This window comes from Meleagris gallopavo, chromosome 1, assembly GCF_000146605.3.
Source record: "Meleagris gallopavo isolate NT-WF06-2002-E0010 breed Aviagen turkey brand Nicholas breeding stock chromosome 1, Turkey_5.1, whole genome shotgun sequence".
NCBI lineage: Eukaryota > Metazoa > Chordata > Aves > Galliformes > Phasianidae > Meleagris > Meleagris gallopavo.
The window spans coordinates 124,972,709-124,990,043 of record NC_015011.2 but is presented as its reverse complement, the minus strand read 5'-3'; the positions used below and the strand labels follow the sequence as shown (position 1 = coordinate 124,990,043).

The following is a 17,335-nucleotide window of genomic DNA, read 5'->3' as shown; positions in this document are numbered from 1 at the left end:
TGAGAAAGCACAACTTCAGGCACTAAAGTTATAAATAGCAAATATGAGGTAAGCCAGTGTTACATATACTAAAAATATTAACATCCATCTCTTGGAAGAGATCCATGGGGGAACTGAAAAACAGTGAAGTTGTATTTCTATATCAGATATTTGCTAGCTTATATATTTAGAGTTTAAAATTTACTCTAGTTCTAGCATTTGTCATTTCTACAGCTACTCTGGAGAAAGCTAAAACCATGATTCAATAGGCAAATTCCCACATCTTTAATTCAAAATTTACAGGTAAAGATCTATTTCTGTCTTTGAAAGTGACGAAATAATTTTTCTGCCAAGAACAGAAATTTTTCCTTGATCATTTTGTGGAAACAATAAAAAAACTAGTGGTTTTAGAGCTTTTTCTTATAAACAACAAGAAAATTAATGTTTTTTTGACTTTGCTCTTCAGTTTCAAACCTTCGTTTCCTTTGACCCATGAATTGTTCCAAAGTGGTTTTCTACAATGAAAACATGTAACCTCAGATACTACATACATTTAAAAAACAATATTTTGCAATTGCTATAGAATTACATACCTTACTCAAAAGTAAAAGCTGCATTAAAAAGCATTACAATTGTTTTGATGTTGCATTGCATGCTTTCATATATTTGTATCAATATCTAGCCCAAGTCCCTTTCTAAATATTAAATCTTTTTTTTCATGTATAAAATGCATAGAAATAAATCACTATTCCCGAATGACCGAATCTAAATGTCTAAAATGTCTGTCACGTTGCATGTGCCATTAACATTTGATAAGAAGCTGTTCAACCATCTTATCATTTCAACAGGTAACAGGATGAAAAGTTTAAGTTACAGAAAAGATATGGTAAGCATGCTAGACATTACTAAATGCCTTATAGACATGATTTGTGTTTCATACAAGTGGAAATCTGGTGTGATTCAACTTGAGAATTCATGGAGATTGTTAACACTCACATGAACTAAAAAAGGGGGGAGGGAAAATGTAGGCTCCTGCACCTGTACTTTATTTCAAGATAATCAGAAAGTAGGTGTTTTCAGTTCAAAGATATCTGTCAGAGCTTGAGTTATTTCTGACATATTTTTCATCCTCAGTGCTGATTTAAAGCATTTTCTTTGAGTTTGGTAGCTCAAGACTTTCAAATGAAGTTTCAATAAATGTTTAAAGTTCCTGCATTCTTTGACTTCCTCGTGTTAATTCAGATTCTAGTTCCTCTTTAAGTGGTACAGTAAAAGCATTTCTAAATGTCACTCATACTAAAAAGTGTGCTCAGTTTAACCTTTTAAAAGTACACCAAATTATTGTTTGAGGTTCCTCAGAAAAAGGAATAACCAAAGCTTTTTTCTTAACCTGTTTTTAATTGGTTTTTAACCAAGGATTTTCCACACTTTTTACGAACCAAAATCATTTTTACTCTCGCAGCCAAATTATAATCCTTTAAAAAGTATTAAAACATTAAGAGACACTAACAGAAGAATATGCAAGAACCACTACATTGTTTGTATAGCTTGCCAAAATTGGTTATAATTCAGAACGATTTCCTCACGCTTATCTTATTTATTTCATTAACAACAATAAAGATACAGCACGGATTCAGATACAGATTTTAGAAGTATGCTAAATACCAAGAACAAAACTCTTCCTCATGTTCCATTTGTAGTGAAGGGCAAAAATAAAATTACTACACAAAAACATGACTTACTTCCAGTATGATCAGCACATAGACGCCTACTAAGATGATGGATGCAATTGTTACTTGTGCCTCTATATTTGCATGAAGGTATTGATGTTTCATGGAGAGAGGAACACTTCCAGGTTGCTGCAGGAAAGCTTGAATGTTTAAGAAGATGGTGCCTCTGGGAAAAAGAAGAGAAGCTCTGTTTTCTTCTTGAGTGAAAATGAATATTCATTTCATAATGAATATCTATAAATATATCTATGTGGGTTTATTTATTTATTTATTTTACAATTGTGAGAGACTTTTCACTCTATCCCTCTAAATATCTTTGTTTGGAAAATAACCCAACTTTGGAAATTCACTTAAAAAGTAAAGGGGGTTCACATTTCCCTGCCCTTTTGAAACAGGGAGTGACAATTTCTAAAATGCTATCTTATTATTTTACCATCAAGTCTGTGTAAACTACTACTTCAATGGTTCATATCCCAGTCTCTTAGCCAACCTGTTTGGTATCTGAAAAGTTCTGGTTGTGATGATTTGCTGATTTCTTCTTGAACTTAAGGGTAAAGACCAGTTGTATACCACCTGCAAAAGAGTCAGATATGGTAATATTATTAACATCAGTTAAAGTGGTAAGTCTCTATTCTGAGGTTTTATACCTGTTCATTCTATCTCCTTTACAGTTTGTAGAACTAATTATGGAGAACACATGCACCAGGCTATATTCATAACACTTCCTTAGGTATATTAGCAGCCCTCAGTCTGGGGCAAATTCATCCTCTCATTCAGTGAAGCCTGAGACACTCCAGGATGTTCTCCAGATACAGGAAGCATCCAGGGCAGCTAAGCTCCTCACCTAAGTGTCTCAGCTTGGAGAGACAACACCTGGCTATGGTGGGTATTTCTACATTGCAAATGGCATGAATTTCAGGGAGCAATCCCAAACCTCCAGACAGATATATACAGAGAACCTGGCATTTGCATAGCTCTCTTTGACCTGCCATACAAACTGCAAAGCACTCTTTCCCAGTGTCCTCCAGGCTCTGTGTGGTGCCCCTGTGGCCCAGGGTATTTTTTTTTAAAGGCAAACATCTTGGAATGGCGGCAAAGGAATTAAAGATTACCACAGTAGTGCTTTTACAGCATGATGTTACCATGCTCTTTCTTCCCTCAGTATGTTTAAGGAAGACTTGCTAAGAGAGCTACAGTACTACATAAGAGAAAGCAGCCAAAGCTGGTGAAGTGTCCTGAGTCCTCCCACAGGCAGCAGTCCCTGGAGTGACCTGTCATCTACAGCACAGGGAGACTGACTCCCAGAGGAGACACTATGGTTCACTTCCAAAGTCCGCCTGGAAATAAAACTAACAGGCATGAGATACATGTGATGAGAGGCCCATTAATAAAATCCATTCCCAAGGCACCATGAAGAGCACATGCTAGAGTTCAGCAAACAGAATTCCTCTCCTTTTCTGATCCTCTAGGAATTTAAAAAGAAAAATAAAATAAAATAAAATAAAATAATCATTTTTCTGAAAATTTACCCAATGAAATAATAGCCTGATATGTGACAAGTTTACTCAAATATGGTCCTTAAGTGTAGATACATAGATCATCTCCTCTTTAAAACAAGAAAGGTAAATCAACTTGAATTCAGTTAATTGAAGCCTGAATTCTGAGTCCATCCAGACCCTATGTGCTAAAAATTGGGGGGAAAAAAAAAAAAAAACCAATAGCCAACTTGGAACATCTGACATAGATGAATGCCTGAGAAGTGTGCAAGCATAGGAGGTTATTCTGATTATCTTAATCTTATCATGCCAGGACCATCCCTGAAGTGCCAGCTGGAAGTGATATTCTGCAGCAGTGTGGAGGATCCTTGGGGATCATGGCCAACAGCAAGGGTTAAACTCCTCCACATCACGGGTCTGGGATATTTGAGAGAGTAACTGCCATTGCAGTTTTGTTCAGCACACTGAGGTAGTGAGACTAATCTTTTGATGTAGACTGTGAGATTGGCTGTATGTGGGAATACTGTTGACATTACAGGCTAAACTGTCACTGATAGAGACAGGACATTCACCTCATATGGAATGAGAGGCCACTGTTTATATGCTAACGCTATTTATTAAATGATGAAGCTGTTCTCCACTGTTCAGTGATACACAATGACACATCATAAAAGATCCTCCTTCACTGAGTTCTCAAGAAGGGAGCAGCAGGACATTGTTATAAACAATGTCAAAGCCTGAAGAGAATTAAAGACAATACAGGTGACAGTGTGTGTGAGAAAATAATTTCAACAAAATGTGAAAATATATTCCAGTGAGTGTGAAACTTTACACTTGTTTCTTCTTTCTAAAACAATTCTTGAAATGTTGCCAATTTTTAATGTGTAAACTTTAAAGGGACATATGTTTTACAAATTTTTGATAAGTATTGAAAGCTAGAGGAAATCTTACAATGACAGAGCAATATGTAACTTCGCTGTTCTAATTATTTTTCTAATGCTGATGTTGACACCAATTTTACCACAGGGAAAAGCACAACCAACTCAAACACAGTGATGAAACACAAAAGATTTAACACAACTCAGAAAAAGTGAAAGAGAATACAAAGCCTATCACCTGCTGTTGGCGTCTCCTCCTTGATCCAGTTTCTTCAGTCTGGCTGACTTGTACTAAAATGTATTCTTGCATTTGTTCATCAGCTACATCTGCTGCAAATGGGCCTCCTATGTCTAACTTCAACAGAGAAGACTCATGAAAATCAGTCAAATTCATAGCTGTCAATAAACTTGTTAAGGTGTAAATTTCCAGTAAAAGTGAGTTTAAAATATTCCAATTAAATTTAAAAAAAAAAAGAGATGATGAGTCAATTTATATTGAAAACATATTGCTCACCTAAAGTCCTAAAATACATAAGGAACTATGAAAGGAAGAAAACAGATGTTTACCTCTTCACCAAGTAGCACAGTTTTGGCCTGGTTTCCTAAGAAAAAAGAACTTAAAGAATCACAACAAATCCTTCTGTCCTTTCCTTGCAAATCTTGAGATCTGTCTCTCAGAGAGCCTGACAAGTAGGGCTCTTTAAGTGCTTGTATAGAAGAAAGTGTGCATCATTAACTGGGCCATTTAAGCATACCTGAAATTATACTGGGGAAAACACTGTGCAAGCTGTAACCACGTGGAAAATTAAATCAGAATCAATTCTCCATTTGTGGTGTAGAATTTGGGTTTCTGGTCAAAATTTAATTCATAAGTTTTCTAACATCTAAAATACATAATCAAGCTCCTCTGAGAATGCTAATTGTCTCTTTCCCTTCAGCTCTTTTTCTATCTTTTCTTTTTCTTTTGAGCATCTAGCATGAGATGTGGTCAAACTACATTCCTAGAATAATATAATTAAGAAATCAGCCAACCATGAGAGACAAACATATTAGAAGCTTGGCTCAGCTAGTCTCAGAACATCTAGGGCTGTTTAAACACAGTATTGCTAGGAGTCCACTTTTGGCATGGTTGAGAAAGAATCATCCCTGTGGGCTTGGGGAAAAAGGAAAGCTTAGTGATAGGACAAGGGGAATGGCTTTAAACTAAAAGAGGGGAGATTTAGATTAAATGTTAGGAGGACATTCTTCATTCAGAAGGCAGCGAGGTGCTGGCACAGCTGCTCAGAGAAGTTGTGGTGCCCCATCCCTGGAGGCGCCCAGGGCCAGGTTGGATGGGGTCCTGGGCAGCTGAGCTGGTGGGGGGCAGCCCTGCCCATGGCAGGGAGATGAGACTGGGTAGAATTTCTGTTCCAAACCAAATCATTCTGTGACTCTATCATCTAGTGGCAGGTGAGGAGCCAGTACTTTGCAAAATAATATAAATGTCTCCCTGTTTAGCTTGGCAAGCCATCACCATCATCATTCACACATTGTTCATTAAGAATGAACATACATGAACAAACACAAGCATCTATTTGCTTAAAGAAATTTCACAGGAAACCATAAAAAAAAAATAACTCCAGAAGTAATGAATCAAGAGACCAACTCCACTTGTGACATGACATCATAGTTTTTTGGTGTCCTAATACATAATATTACTCTCCACTGGAACTATATGTATATCTCTAATTTGAGACATTAATTATACCTTCTATAAGCCTGCTGACCTAAAGTTATTAACCCAATGATTTGGGACACTTTTTGACAGTCTGCTTTTTATCAGAAATGCAGCCAATAATTTATGTCTCAAAAAGTTTCAGGTGCATATAGTTAAGGAGGCTTCCTTTTAAGAAACACTTTTAAAATAAATCTTATAATTACTCAGATGTCACATTCAGAAGCTATTAGACAGGATGTTTAAAATTAAAGGGGGAAAAATGAAACCTTATTTTCAAGAAGAGTGATTCTTATCTTATTTTCCTGTAAATAGGGGCATACTTAAGAACATTTTTCCATTCTCTTCAGAACATTTATAAAACCATCAGAAAGATTCCTAGCATAAAAACATTCTCCTTTGAGTTCAGGTGGAACTGAACATCATTCTCTAGTCTGCTGAAGTTCCAACAGTTATCTTTCTCCAAACTCTATTTAGCAACTGTCATAATTCTGTTGTTACTCAGCAGCAGATCGCAGCTTTTATGAAAGGTAGACTCAAGCTAAATCAGGAGAAAACTTCAGCTACACCTAGATAAACCAAAAGGTGGGTTTTTTACCAGCAAGTTTTCTCGGTCTGCTCCTCAGCGCACTTCTGTTGTACCTTACCTTGGCTTTATATTTCCCTTAAATTACCAGGACATGGTCTCTTTCCCATTTTGACCATTCATATATGACTTCAACTTTTAGAAACTGTCTTTTTATTTCCAATATTCTCTTTAACTCTGCAATTTAACTATGATATGTGTTTTCTTTTTTCTCTTTTCTGAACATTTGTGAAACATAAATTTCAGTATGTGCCTTTAAAGCAAGAAATCTCCCTGACAAGATTCAAAGCTGGAGCTGTTATTTTTACTTCACTTTGGCTAAGCTGCCTCATTTTTATGTAGTTCCATTCTTGAAATTATATTACTGTTGTGAATTATCCTGTCAAGGGATTTGGAGTTGCATACGCTTTGTGCACCACTACAGAGTGGCTCTACGTAATTACATCTGGCACCAGACTAGGTCCATCACTCAGCACTAAACCATGAGCTGTATTTTCTGCTCCTAGAAGGTATTTCAGAACACATGAGAGTGACCTCATATCATTTTACTTTTTTGTAGCTTACACAAACCACAAGATGGAACAGGATACAGTGGCTAAACTTATATTGTTTAATTTATAACAATTTATATTGTTATTCATTCACCTGTTTCTGTTTCTGTGTCAAGGACATCTGTTTTTGAGTTGCTTGCTATAATTTGTTTTAAATCGTTGAAAAAAGGGGGATGGAATTCATTGTCTCATTTTGCACCATCATATTAGAAACACCAACTCTCTATGAACTATATAAATAGAGCCTGGAATGACTAACTCAGGTAGCTGGGATGAGTCACACCCTAAGTACTTCATCCGTGCTTTACTCTCCATCCAGCCATTTATGCATTATGTACAGAACCATCTGAAAAGCCATGATTGACAGCGACTCTCTATTTGCACGCTAACTTTATGCTTTCCTTAACAGCTAGTTGTATCACGTACTCTGCCTCCTGTAAAATGTATCCTGAGATTATTACATGTAACGATTTTCTTTTACTGAGCTTCCAATGTGCATATATACTAATGATCCTGATTTATGACCAGGCTGCTCATGCTGGTTTCTTAGGCTTTAGAATCGATTCTTATATATTGTTCTTAACTAGGGTTAATTCTTCATCTCTCTGCAATTTTGTCTTTTGATCATCTCTTCAAATTATACAAAGTGGAAATTCATGCTCTTCTATAACTCTTGGTTTCCCTATTTGAAGAATTCACTGTAATTCCTCCTCCTCTTTTCCCTTTTTGGAGAGTTTGGTTCCATTTTTCTCTACTTTGGTTCCATCCTTTCTCTCTATGCTCTATCAGTTTCAGAAGTTTCATTAGTTTTCTCAAATATGCCTTGATATTCTGCTTTTTTGCCTGCCAATGAACATGGTCTGGTCTTCATCCATCTTCTTAGAAGCTTGAATACTGCCTGCAAACCAAAATGCTTAGTTCATTTCCAGCAACAATTTTTAAATGTCTTCTTCAAGCAAAAAATGACTGACGATTGTCTGACAGTAGAGGACTAAAGCAACAATATAGTATAAATTAGAAGAGGAAAAATAATCAAAGTAATCTGAGGAGTTTGTTTGTTTGTTTTGTTGGTGGTGGTGTTTTGGTTGTGGGTTTTTTTGTTTGTTTTGTTTTTCATTCAGTTAGTTGCTTTATACTGCCTGGGAGAAGAACCCATTTTTTAAGTTCTTGGAAGCTGAAAAGCTTTCAACACCCCAAGTGCATTCTTTTCCTCATAGTCTTTCTTTCTATAAATATCTGTCTCAGGGAGCAGAAAAGGTGATTTTCAGTGTCACTAATGGTCATGGCATGATTACAAGTTTTTCTAGTGACCTTTTCTTGCTCTATGATTAACACATTTGCACACATCATTCAAACTCATTCTACCTCAGCAAGGAATTTGATAATAAGGTCAGCATATTTTGTTTTCTCTGTCTAATGTCTCTCCTATCAACTTCCATACATGTTTTTTTTTTCTGAATAGTTCCACTGAATCCAACTAAAATAAGAAATCTAGCCTATTATGTACATTTCAATATTTTATTACTGCTAAGATATATTTTCTGCTTTCTGATTCAGATATTTTAAGCTTGGCTACGGCATGATGAAATCTCTCAGAGCTACCAAGGAGAGAGATAAAACAGTGAAAATGGCCACTAGTTAGTCAATTTGACTCTGGCTTTTTAGAGTGGCCAAAGACCTGTTCAGTCATGACATTAGATGATGTATTTTCCCTAAGTTCTGTTTTGTGGTGATAGTACTCAGAGAGCAAGTGAGTAAGGAACTCTTTACAGCAGGTGCTGTGCAAATATAAATAACTTGCAAAATGTCAGACCTCACTCCAAAGAATTAAAATGAGGAGATACCAAACATATAAAGGAAGCAATCAGATCAGGACTGAAAGGATTTAAAATATATTTTAAAATTGTAGAACGCTTGACCAGACACAGAAAAAATAAAAAGTTATTATTAGGTTTCTGGTCCACAAGAAGTGCATTCTGACAAGCAATCTGAAAAAGAAAAACAAAATTGCATCCAGACTGCCCTAACGTTCCCACGTGTATGGCAGTAACTGGCGTAAGTGCTGAGGCTCTTGAGAGGGAAGCAAACAAGACTTGCTGAAACACCTGTCAGGGACAGAGATGATGTGAGACCCATTGAACCAGGACTGTACTAGAAGAAGATTTACCTTTTCTTTTAAAAATACAGTATTTCTATCACTGAAAAATAGAAATAGCAAAAAATGTATCGGGGCAAGGAAAGAAAAGAAGGTACTCTACTAGGGAGACAGACACTTCTTCAAATGATAATGAATGAATGTACAGTTTGATTGTGTAATTCCTCAATAGTGTCCACAAATCACCATTATTTCTGAATTTCATAAAGCCTAGTTCGATTCTAAAGGTTACCACAGATTTCTGTTCCAGCTGCCTGTTCCCTGTAGTTTAAGAAACAATTAAAATTTTGCTTAGGTCACAGCAGAAATTTTTAGAAATGAAGGAACAAACAGGATCCATCAAGTATTTCAGAACTTTCTTCAAGACTGAAAATTTCTGTGTTTAATGAATAAGTACAATGTATAATTATCATTCTTTCTGTGATTAACCAGTTAATTGACTGTGGTTACTTGAAAGTTTGAAAGTTCTGTAAGGACTTACAGAAAATAAATATGTTCATGTCTTAGAATAGGTACCTGGCAGAACATAGGAAATGCTGTAATGTTTCAGATTCCATATCTCTTCTTCTATTTTTATAACCCACTTTCCAAAAGCATATCATCCCTTTAATTATTGATGTTTCCATTTAACATAGGGCCTTTCAGCAAAATGTCTGAAAATGCTTCATAGATTTACACTAACAACGGCAATGAATGTTGCTTCCTACAGAAAAGCATCCTTTAAGTTCGCCTTATTATGAACTTATTTCTGTCAGGTATTAAAGAGTCAATTGTTTGAATTTAAAAGCAAATGAATCCTAAGTCTTGTCAAAAAGGAACAATATTACCACTACTTTGAAAAAAATCATACTAAATCCACTTAATTTGGGTCTTGCTCCAATAGGCAAATTAGAGTTAAAAAACATCTTACATACTCAGAAAGCTTCTACTAATCACAGGAGAAAAGCTTCAATTTTCAGAAACTACAGCCACCAAGTTCAGCACTACTATCTGCTTAGAATCCATGGGGATAGATAAAGTAAAGGGAGATACACGTGAGATACTAAAAAGTACACAGAAGTTAGTGGGGCAAAATCAACTAAAGTAAATACAAGCAATAAACAAAGGTATGGAGACATTAAACAGGAGCTAGAGACAGTGGAAAAGTGCTAAAGACACACTATTGGAAAAGTGCTAAAGACACACTATATTAGAAGCAGCAGCCAGAGACAGAAAGTCACAGCTCCAAACAAGTCTGACACCTTGTGTGCATGACAGAAAAAAAAACACAAATATCTAAGTAACACCAGAATGATGAAGTCTAGTGACTCCATTTGATTTTTTAATTATTTAAATTTCCACCTTTAGTTTATTATTTTTCAGATTTTTCTAGTGTATGCAGATGTATTCATAAGAGTGTATATACTCAATACACAATTCAAAGTACATGAGCTTTTCTGGAAAAGCATAGAAATGAGACGAAGGATTTTTTTAAAAAAAAAAAACAAGTAAATGATACTTAGTACCTATTCAACACATTTCAACTGCTTTTGAGACATGAGCAAGGAGGAACGAGCATTCATTAGCATAATTTAGTATCACTAAAAGAGCTGAGACACTTCCACCCAAAGAGGTCTCATATACAACTTCTACAGGTGACAAGAACTAACACCTGTCTGCCTACCATGAAATTCTTGTAGACATTCAGACTACCTCTTAATGTCCACTGAGAATATTGCAATCTTCAGCCAGCATAAATTACATCTTCGACACTGACTAAATGGTTAGCATTATCCAAGTCTAGCCAAAAGGTTTTTCACCATGTAACAAACACATGAGCTTATGTCCGCATGACCAAAGATTAGTAGCAGTGATGAGATGACATTCAGAATTGTTAACACCTTTTCCAAATCTCGTTTAGAAACAAATTTCTCTCACTGACCCTTCTGCTTGAATTATTCTGTCACCTTGAAAACAAAACAGGACTTTTCTGGATTGCTTACTCCCAGCTCAGTGAGTAAGAATGCAAGGACAGAATGTCTAGCATTCAACACATACGGCACAAAGAAGCTTCACCTCCAGATTTGTCAGATAAAGTAAGACAATGCCATATTCTGTCTGACAGCTATTTGGCTAAAGCATCTTGACATTACATGTAAAATATGAAATAAACACTTGATTGTACTCATTATCCCAGTCCAAACAGCACTCCCTGAAACAAGAAAAGAAGAATAACCAGTTGCAGAATCAATGCTCACAGTGCAGTAACTGTGGTTCCAATGTAAAATCTGTGGAAAGAGATCCAGTTCTCAAGTTATGCTATGATAGTTGACTAAAATTTGAACTCAAAGACTTGATGCCAATACACCCTGATTCAGCAGACTGAGCCCTGGTGCAATGGGAGCTGACTGTTGAGGTTTCATTTGTCCTACTAATGTTCTCTTGCTCTCTTCCAAAAAGCAATCTCTGCTTCTCACTATAAATTGCCCCCAAGCACCAACCTTTTCTTCCTCATCTACCCTGCTAATAGTGTGTAATGTTGTACCATTATTTGCAATATTGAGAATGTAACAAATCTGTTTAAAATGGACTCTGCCTACTTAAAGCTATGGACCTGTCTAATTAAATAGAAAAAAATGAATCTTTCAAGAATTAACTCTTACTGCACCTTTTCAAAAGATGATGCTCCCTAGATGCTCATAAAATATATTCATAGCTGAATCATCTTCCAATACTGGTAAAAGAAATTGCAGAACAAACTGATAAAATTAGAGATATATTGGAAACAAGAAAAGTAGTTTATTAGCAAAAGTTTTTGATTGCTTACTAACTGAATGTTCATCATGCTCATCCCTCAAAGACCTTTCAAACACAGGTTTGCATTCACCTGCAATGAATCATGCATCATGATCCTTAAAACATGTTACAGATGATAGAATGCCACTAGCCCAGGGAGTAGTTGCTGCAGCCATGGGAATGTACTGGTCACAGTCATGGCTATTTTCTAGAAGCTGATCCCATCGGGATTTTAAACTTTAGGTTTCATCCAGAAACTCAACATAAGAACTGTATGGGAACCACAAAGCACCTCAGAGAGGCGCTATTCATCACAGCAGGCTTGGATGTGGTGCACAACTGTAATTTGCATCAAAGAACAAATCTAAGGGCAGCCCATGCTCTGAGGAGACTAAATCCACTCTGGGAATAAGAAAGAAAACAGTAATTCAACCATTTCATTAACAAAGCTTAAGTTTTCTTCGGTGAAGGAAGGATACAGAAGCTTTCCAGAGGCGAGACAGCCAACATCTGCCAGGACACACGTTGATCTGGGTAAATGCCAAACAAAATCTAGGGAAAAAAAATATCTTAAGCTTATATCAGAAACTTAAAGACTTTCAAACAATACATTAAATCTTAAGACTGCTTTCAGTATTTTAGGTGAGTTTCCCCCAAAGCTGAAAAGCAGCCCAGGTACATGTCAAGGACAAGTAATTTTCTTTCAGTGAACTTACTACCAAAGTCACATTTTCAATATATTTTATCCCAGTGTTTCTACAGACACCATGGATAGGTGAATTTAAGAGCCAAAAATGAAGATGAACTTATATGGTTAGAGAGGTAAAATGAAGAGCAAGAGCAGCTCTAGTGGGTAGGAGAGGAAAGAGGACTGTGAAAGACAGGACAGGAAAACAAAAAGCTTGCCTAGAGTCTTCAGCAAAAGAAGTGAAGGACAGAATAATTCTCAGAGAAAGAAAAGGTCAACAAAGGAAGAAAAAAGTATGATAGAGTAGTGAAAGAGAATGAAGAATGCAACAAAACAGAAAGAAAGATTTTTCAAAGACACCCTGGGTCTATCATCTTCCTCGAAATCACAGCTCTTCACCTGTCTTTTTTCTAGAGTTTCCTTTCAGTCCTCAGTTTTGCAGAAGACCTGCCTACTCTCAGTTACTGTAAATACTCACTAGTGGGAACTGCTCCCAACTGCCCATTTTCAGCCACACAGGAAGCAGAGTGCCTCAAAAAACATTTACATTTTAGTATCTTCCACAAGAGAATTGCTGCTCAAAAGGCTGTACATGAGGAGACAACACTTTGCCAAGGGGGAAAACATACCAATACTTCCCAGGATTTAAGCAGAATCTGAAGAGCCATCCAGAATGCTAGATTGATGACACACAAATTTCAGCTCTCTCCTCAAACTGAATTGCCTGCCACACTGTCGAGGGTGGAGGGCAGTGCACTGAGCAGTTGTCTGATTAGGCATAAGGACCAGAAAACTATTTCTAGTTTTTACCATCTTGTTCCCATCCATGAGACATTATTTTATCACCTAAAACCAAATATCATTTTCAACTAATTGTAAGAAAAGTAATAGGAGAAGGAGGAAAAGGTAGCAAATTCAATACTTACAGAACAGACTACTACAAAGATAAAAAGGACTGAAATTTTCAGGAATTTTAGACAGCGTCTGAAATGTAAGAAACACGTATTTAGTACACAGTTATTTTAAAACAAATCTTTTCCATATTTTTAATAGTTCTACCATTTCAGATGTTGAGAACCTAAGAATAATAACATACTTTGTCAGAGCACGGACAATATCACACTACATAAGGGCATGGGAAGCTTTGGTGACTAGAAGGACTCTCCACCCTCACTTTGCTGCCAGCCTTCTCTCATTGAATGAGAGGGAGGTTATACCCCTTAGAAAAGCTGAACGAAGGCTGCAGAATAAGCTAGTGTTAAGACTTGGAGCAATCTCCCTGCTGGTGGCTCCCAACAGATTCTTTGCCACTCTTTGACCTCTTCTTGGGCTTCAAAAGAGCACAGCCCTTTGCAGGAAGGTAGAACACAGGAAGATGGCATGAGTGAGTGGAAAGGACAAACTGCTGCATAGAGGGGTACTTTCATGAATAAATTGCTTAAACCAGTCTTGTAGTAAGCATCCTGACATTCACTTTGAAGACAAGAACAGGCTTTAAGGATTTCCTGGTCCTAAATATTGTTTCTTCAAATCAAGTATACTTTGTGAGCAACTCTAGACGAATGTCCTAGCAAATCTAGATTTTTTTTTTCCATAGTACATATGTGCCAGGAAATGGCCAGTTCTGGAGATACAATGCCATCACATCTTCTGAAATGTCAGAACTTACTGTTGAGTGGCCTAAACAAGAACAATTCTGAACTGAAATGTTGAAACTTTATGTTTTCAAGTAAGAAATCTTAAGATTAATCATTTTTTAATCACTGTGTTTTTTTAAACCTTACCATAAAAGGCAATTCTTTAATTGTTTTCTTGTTGCCCATCAAAATGTTGCACAGATGTCCTAAGTTACAGAACTCTTTTTGCTTATTTGGTCTTATCACACCTCTTTACTAATTGAAGACATTGATGTTCTTACCCCATTTTTTCCAAAAGTAAACATTCAAACATTGCTTTTCTGAGAGAATGACAAATGCAAGGTTTGATTTAAGCCTGATGACAAGCAAGAAGAAAAATATTTCACGTTACTGGGATAATTAGTTGAGAAAGAAGCAGTGCAATAAATAACTCAATTGACAGATGCTTTAGAACAAAATATTAAAGTGAAGTAATCTGAAGACAGTCAGAAATAACTTTTAATCACAGTGGAAGTAAGTCCCTAAATCAAATTCACTGAGAAAAAAACATCCCTTCCTCACTAGACTTCTCCAAAAAAAGGCAGAAAAAAATACAGTAGCTGATGAAAATATGATGCCACAGTCAAACTGCAACACCCTAGGAGATGCATGTGGTAGCAATTATATGCAAAATTTGCACTGGGATAAACATCTACAGAAGGTGGAGGATGATAAAAAGTCAGTGAGGTAGCTGCCAGAAGAACCAGATAGCCTTTCTCTACTGGAAAACAAGTTGAGGTGGAAGAGAAGATAATAAAGTTTTAAAAAAGAGGAATGACAACAAAAGCCATTATCAGCACCCCACGGCTGATAACTTCTTTCATTACTGTATGATTTATGGAAAACATTGCCATCTTAGTCATGTATCATCTATCCTATCTGTCTACTCTCCCTATCTTCACATCACAGTTGTTTCAGTATTTTTGAGAGCTCATTATGTTATGAATTACTAAAGCCCAGTCCACATTGGTTTCATTTTAACGTGTTCGACATTTTCTGTTAGCACTTCCAAATTATCATTTCAAATAATAATAATTCAAATTACTATTGAAAAAAGAAACATCAATAACTCATTTTTAACATAAAGGAGAAAACAAGAAGCATTAATTAAAACTTATAAATTCATAACCACTTGTCTGTGAATAACAGAAACTCATCTCAAGGAATTGACAAGATGTGATAAAAAAAGCTTTTGGAAGTGGTTATTTTATTAAACATAGAATTTAGAAGCCTCTTTTCCTCCCTTCTGTTTGTTTTCATGGCATTTTGTATTAAGGAAGCAGCACTTTTAACATCTTATATTTGAGAAGTGATGAGCCTTTGACTCATCCGTGTTTTGCAATCTGTCTCTTTCTGCTGCGCTAATCTGGCACAGTGATGCAAGTACAAACTCTGCCAAACTCTCCACTGATATATGCCACCAGCACGATCCTACCTGACTTTAGTTGAAAATGCATAAAATATAAATCTATGAAGGACTTCACTCCTTGTTTTAAACCAAATGAATTTTAGTCTGATCTGCACGTCAGGCAGTTTAGCTCCATTTATTATCTCTGATTTGCAACATCTGAGGAGCTGGCCCCGGATGTACAACCAGCGCTACAGCAATGAAAACATTTCACAGGAAGTTCTGCCAGATAAATACACTACCCCCATAAACGTATACTATACTGGAAACAATTTATTCTACTCTCCCGCTCAATGCTTTTGTTCCATCAAATACCAGGGAAAGCTACAGAGACCATGAAGAAAGATGTCTGCCAAACTTCTTCACATCTGCTCATGTTGCACTAATTGCAGCCATTGAAATTCTCCTGCTCCATTTGTTCAGCAGCGTACAGGAGCATGGCACTCCACACAATACCATTTGCACAATGAAAGAAGGAAAACAATTGAGAAATGATGAGCTAAGACAACACACGTACTGGGAAAAGAGTCATAGACTTCTTGTCAGAAAAATCTCCATGGATCAATGTGTAGATAAGAGCATGAAGTGCTCGGGCTCCGTGCAAACTGCAGTTATTAGCAATTCAAACCAGAACAAGAAGAAATGTTGAAAATCTAGAAGTGGCAGAGAGAGTTTGTACCTGAGACTAAAGGCTTTGCTACCTATTATTCAGGTGAAAATATCCTGAGAACATTTGAATTTAAGCTCTTATTATATTGATATTTTTCTGTACATTAAAATATTTCAACTTCATCCCTGCCTAAATGAGGTAAAATACTACTTTAAGATAAAGAGTGAAATATATTAATGTACTTAAAAACAGAAAGTTCTTGGTTATATTTTGCATTGCATATTCATGAAAAGCTACTATGATGATTCCAGAAACATTGTTAGGTAAGTAGAAGATTGTGTATATATCTTTCTATATAAAGAGAGATATACATTTCAATTAAAGATAAATATTTCTTCAAGGAAACCGAAAACTGAAAAACAAAACTGTGAAAAAGCCAAGAGGCTTTTAAAATGTTGAAAGCAATAGAAACATTGTTTAAATTCAGATTTAAAATAGGTGTCTAGATTAATACTTCTAAGAGCAAATAGCTATTGATCATTGGGTAGAGGCTGTAATCAGTTTCATCAGGATTTATTTATAAGCTATCAATGGTAAAATACACCCTAAATATGGAGCGTTATTTTATTCATTTGCAGAAAATATATCATTTTCTAGCCATCTATACTTTGAAAGTAAATAAAATCATGTTTGAATTCAGACCTCATCTTTGATAAATTGAACTTGACATGAAGGTTGTCCAAGATTTCATATTTCTCAGAAGAAGCAGATCTAGACAAACTGATCATTTCACTTCCCAGATGAAATCTCTGTTCAAATTCAGCAGAGCTGTTGTCCCACGAGTCATCATCTGTAGTAAAATCTGGGTTATGAAGAGCCATCCATGGCAACCTGTCACATATTTTCAGTAAAGAGAAAATAAAACAGTAGTTTATTTCAGATATGAGATGCAACTGACCTTACATATGCTTAGCTTCTTTGTAATAGATTGTAATGGAAAAAAAATCATAGAAAGATATTTATTCAGTACAGACTGAGCTCCTCTTGATGGCACAACTGGGTAGACAGAGAAGCAAAAGCCTTGTGATG

General features: G+C 36.1%; 1 protein-coding gene across 1 annotated transcript in view; it reads right to left on the bottom strand.

The window, feature by feature from the left end:
* Positions 1–1,641: 1,641 nt before the first annotated feature.
* The window catches only part of LOC104916345 (P protein-like), a 67,965-nt gene continuing 52,271 nt past the window's right edge, over positions 1,642–17,335 (bottom strand). Inside the window, exons 4-9 of the mRNA XM_031557524.1 lie at positions 16,949–17,137; positions 13,479–13,536; positions 12,344–12,416; positions 4,322–4,479; positions 2,200–2,282; positions 1,642–1,875 (exon numbers count right to left, since the gene is read on the bottom strand). Coding sequence (XP_031413384.1) covers positions 1,701–1,875; positions 2,200–2,282; positions 4,322–4,479; positions 12,344–12,416; positions 13,479–13,536; positions 16,949–17,137 — 736 coding nt within the window. The 3' untranslated portion in view covers positions 1,642–1,700. The remainder of the gene's footprint in view (positions 1,876–2,199; positions 2,283–4,321; positions 4,480–12,343; positions 12,417–13,478; positions 13,537–16,948; positions 17,138–17,335) is intronic.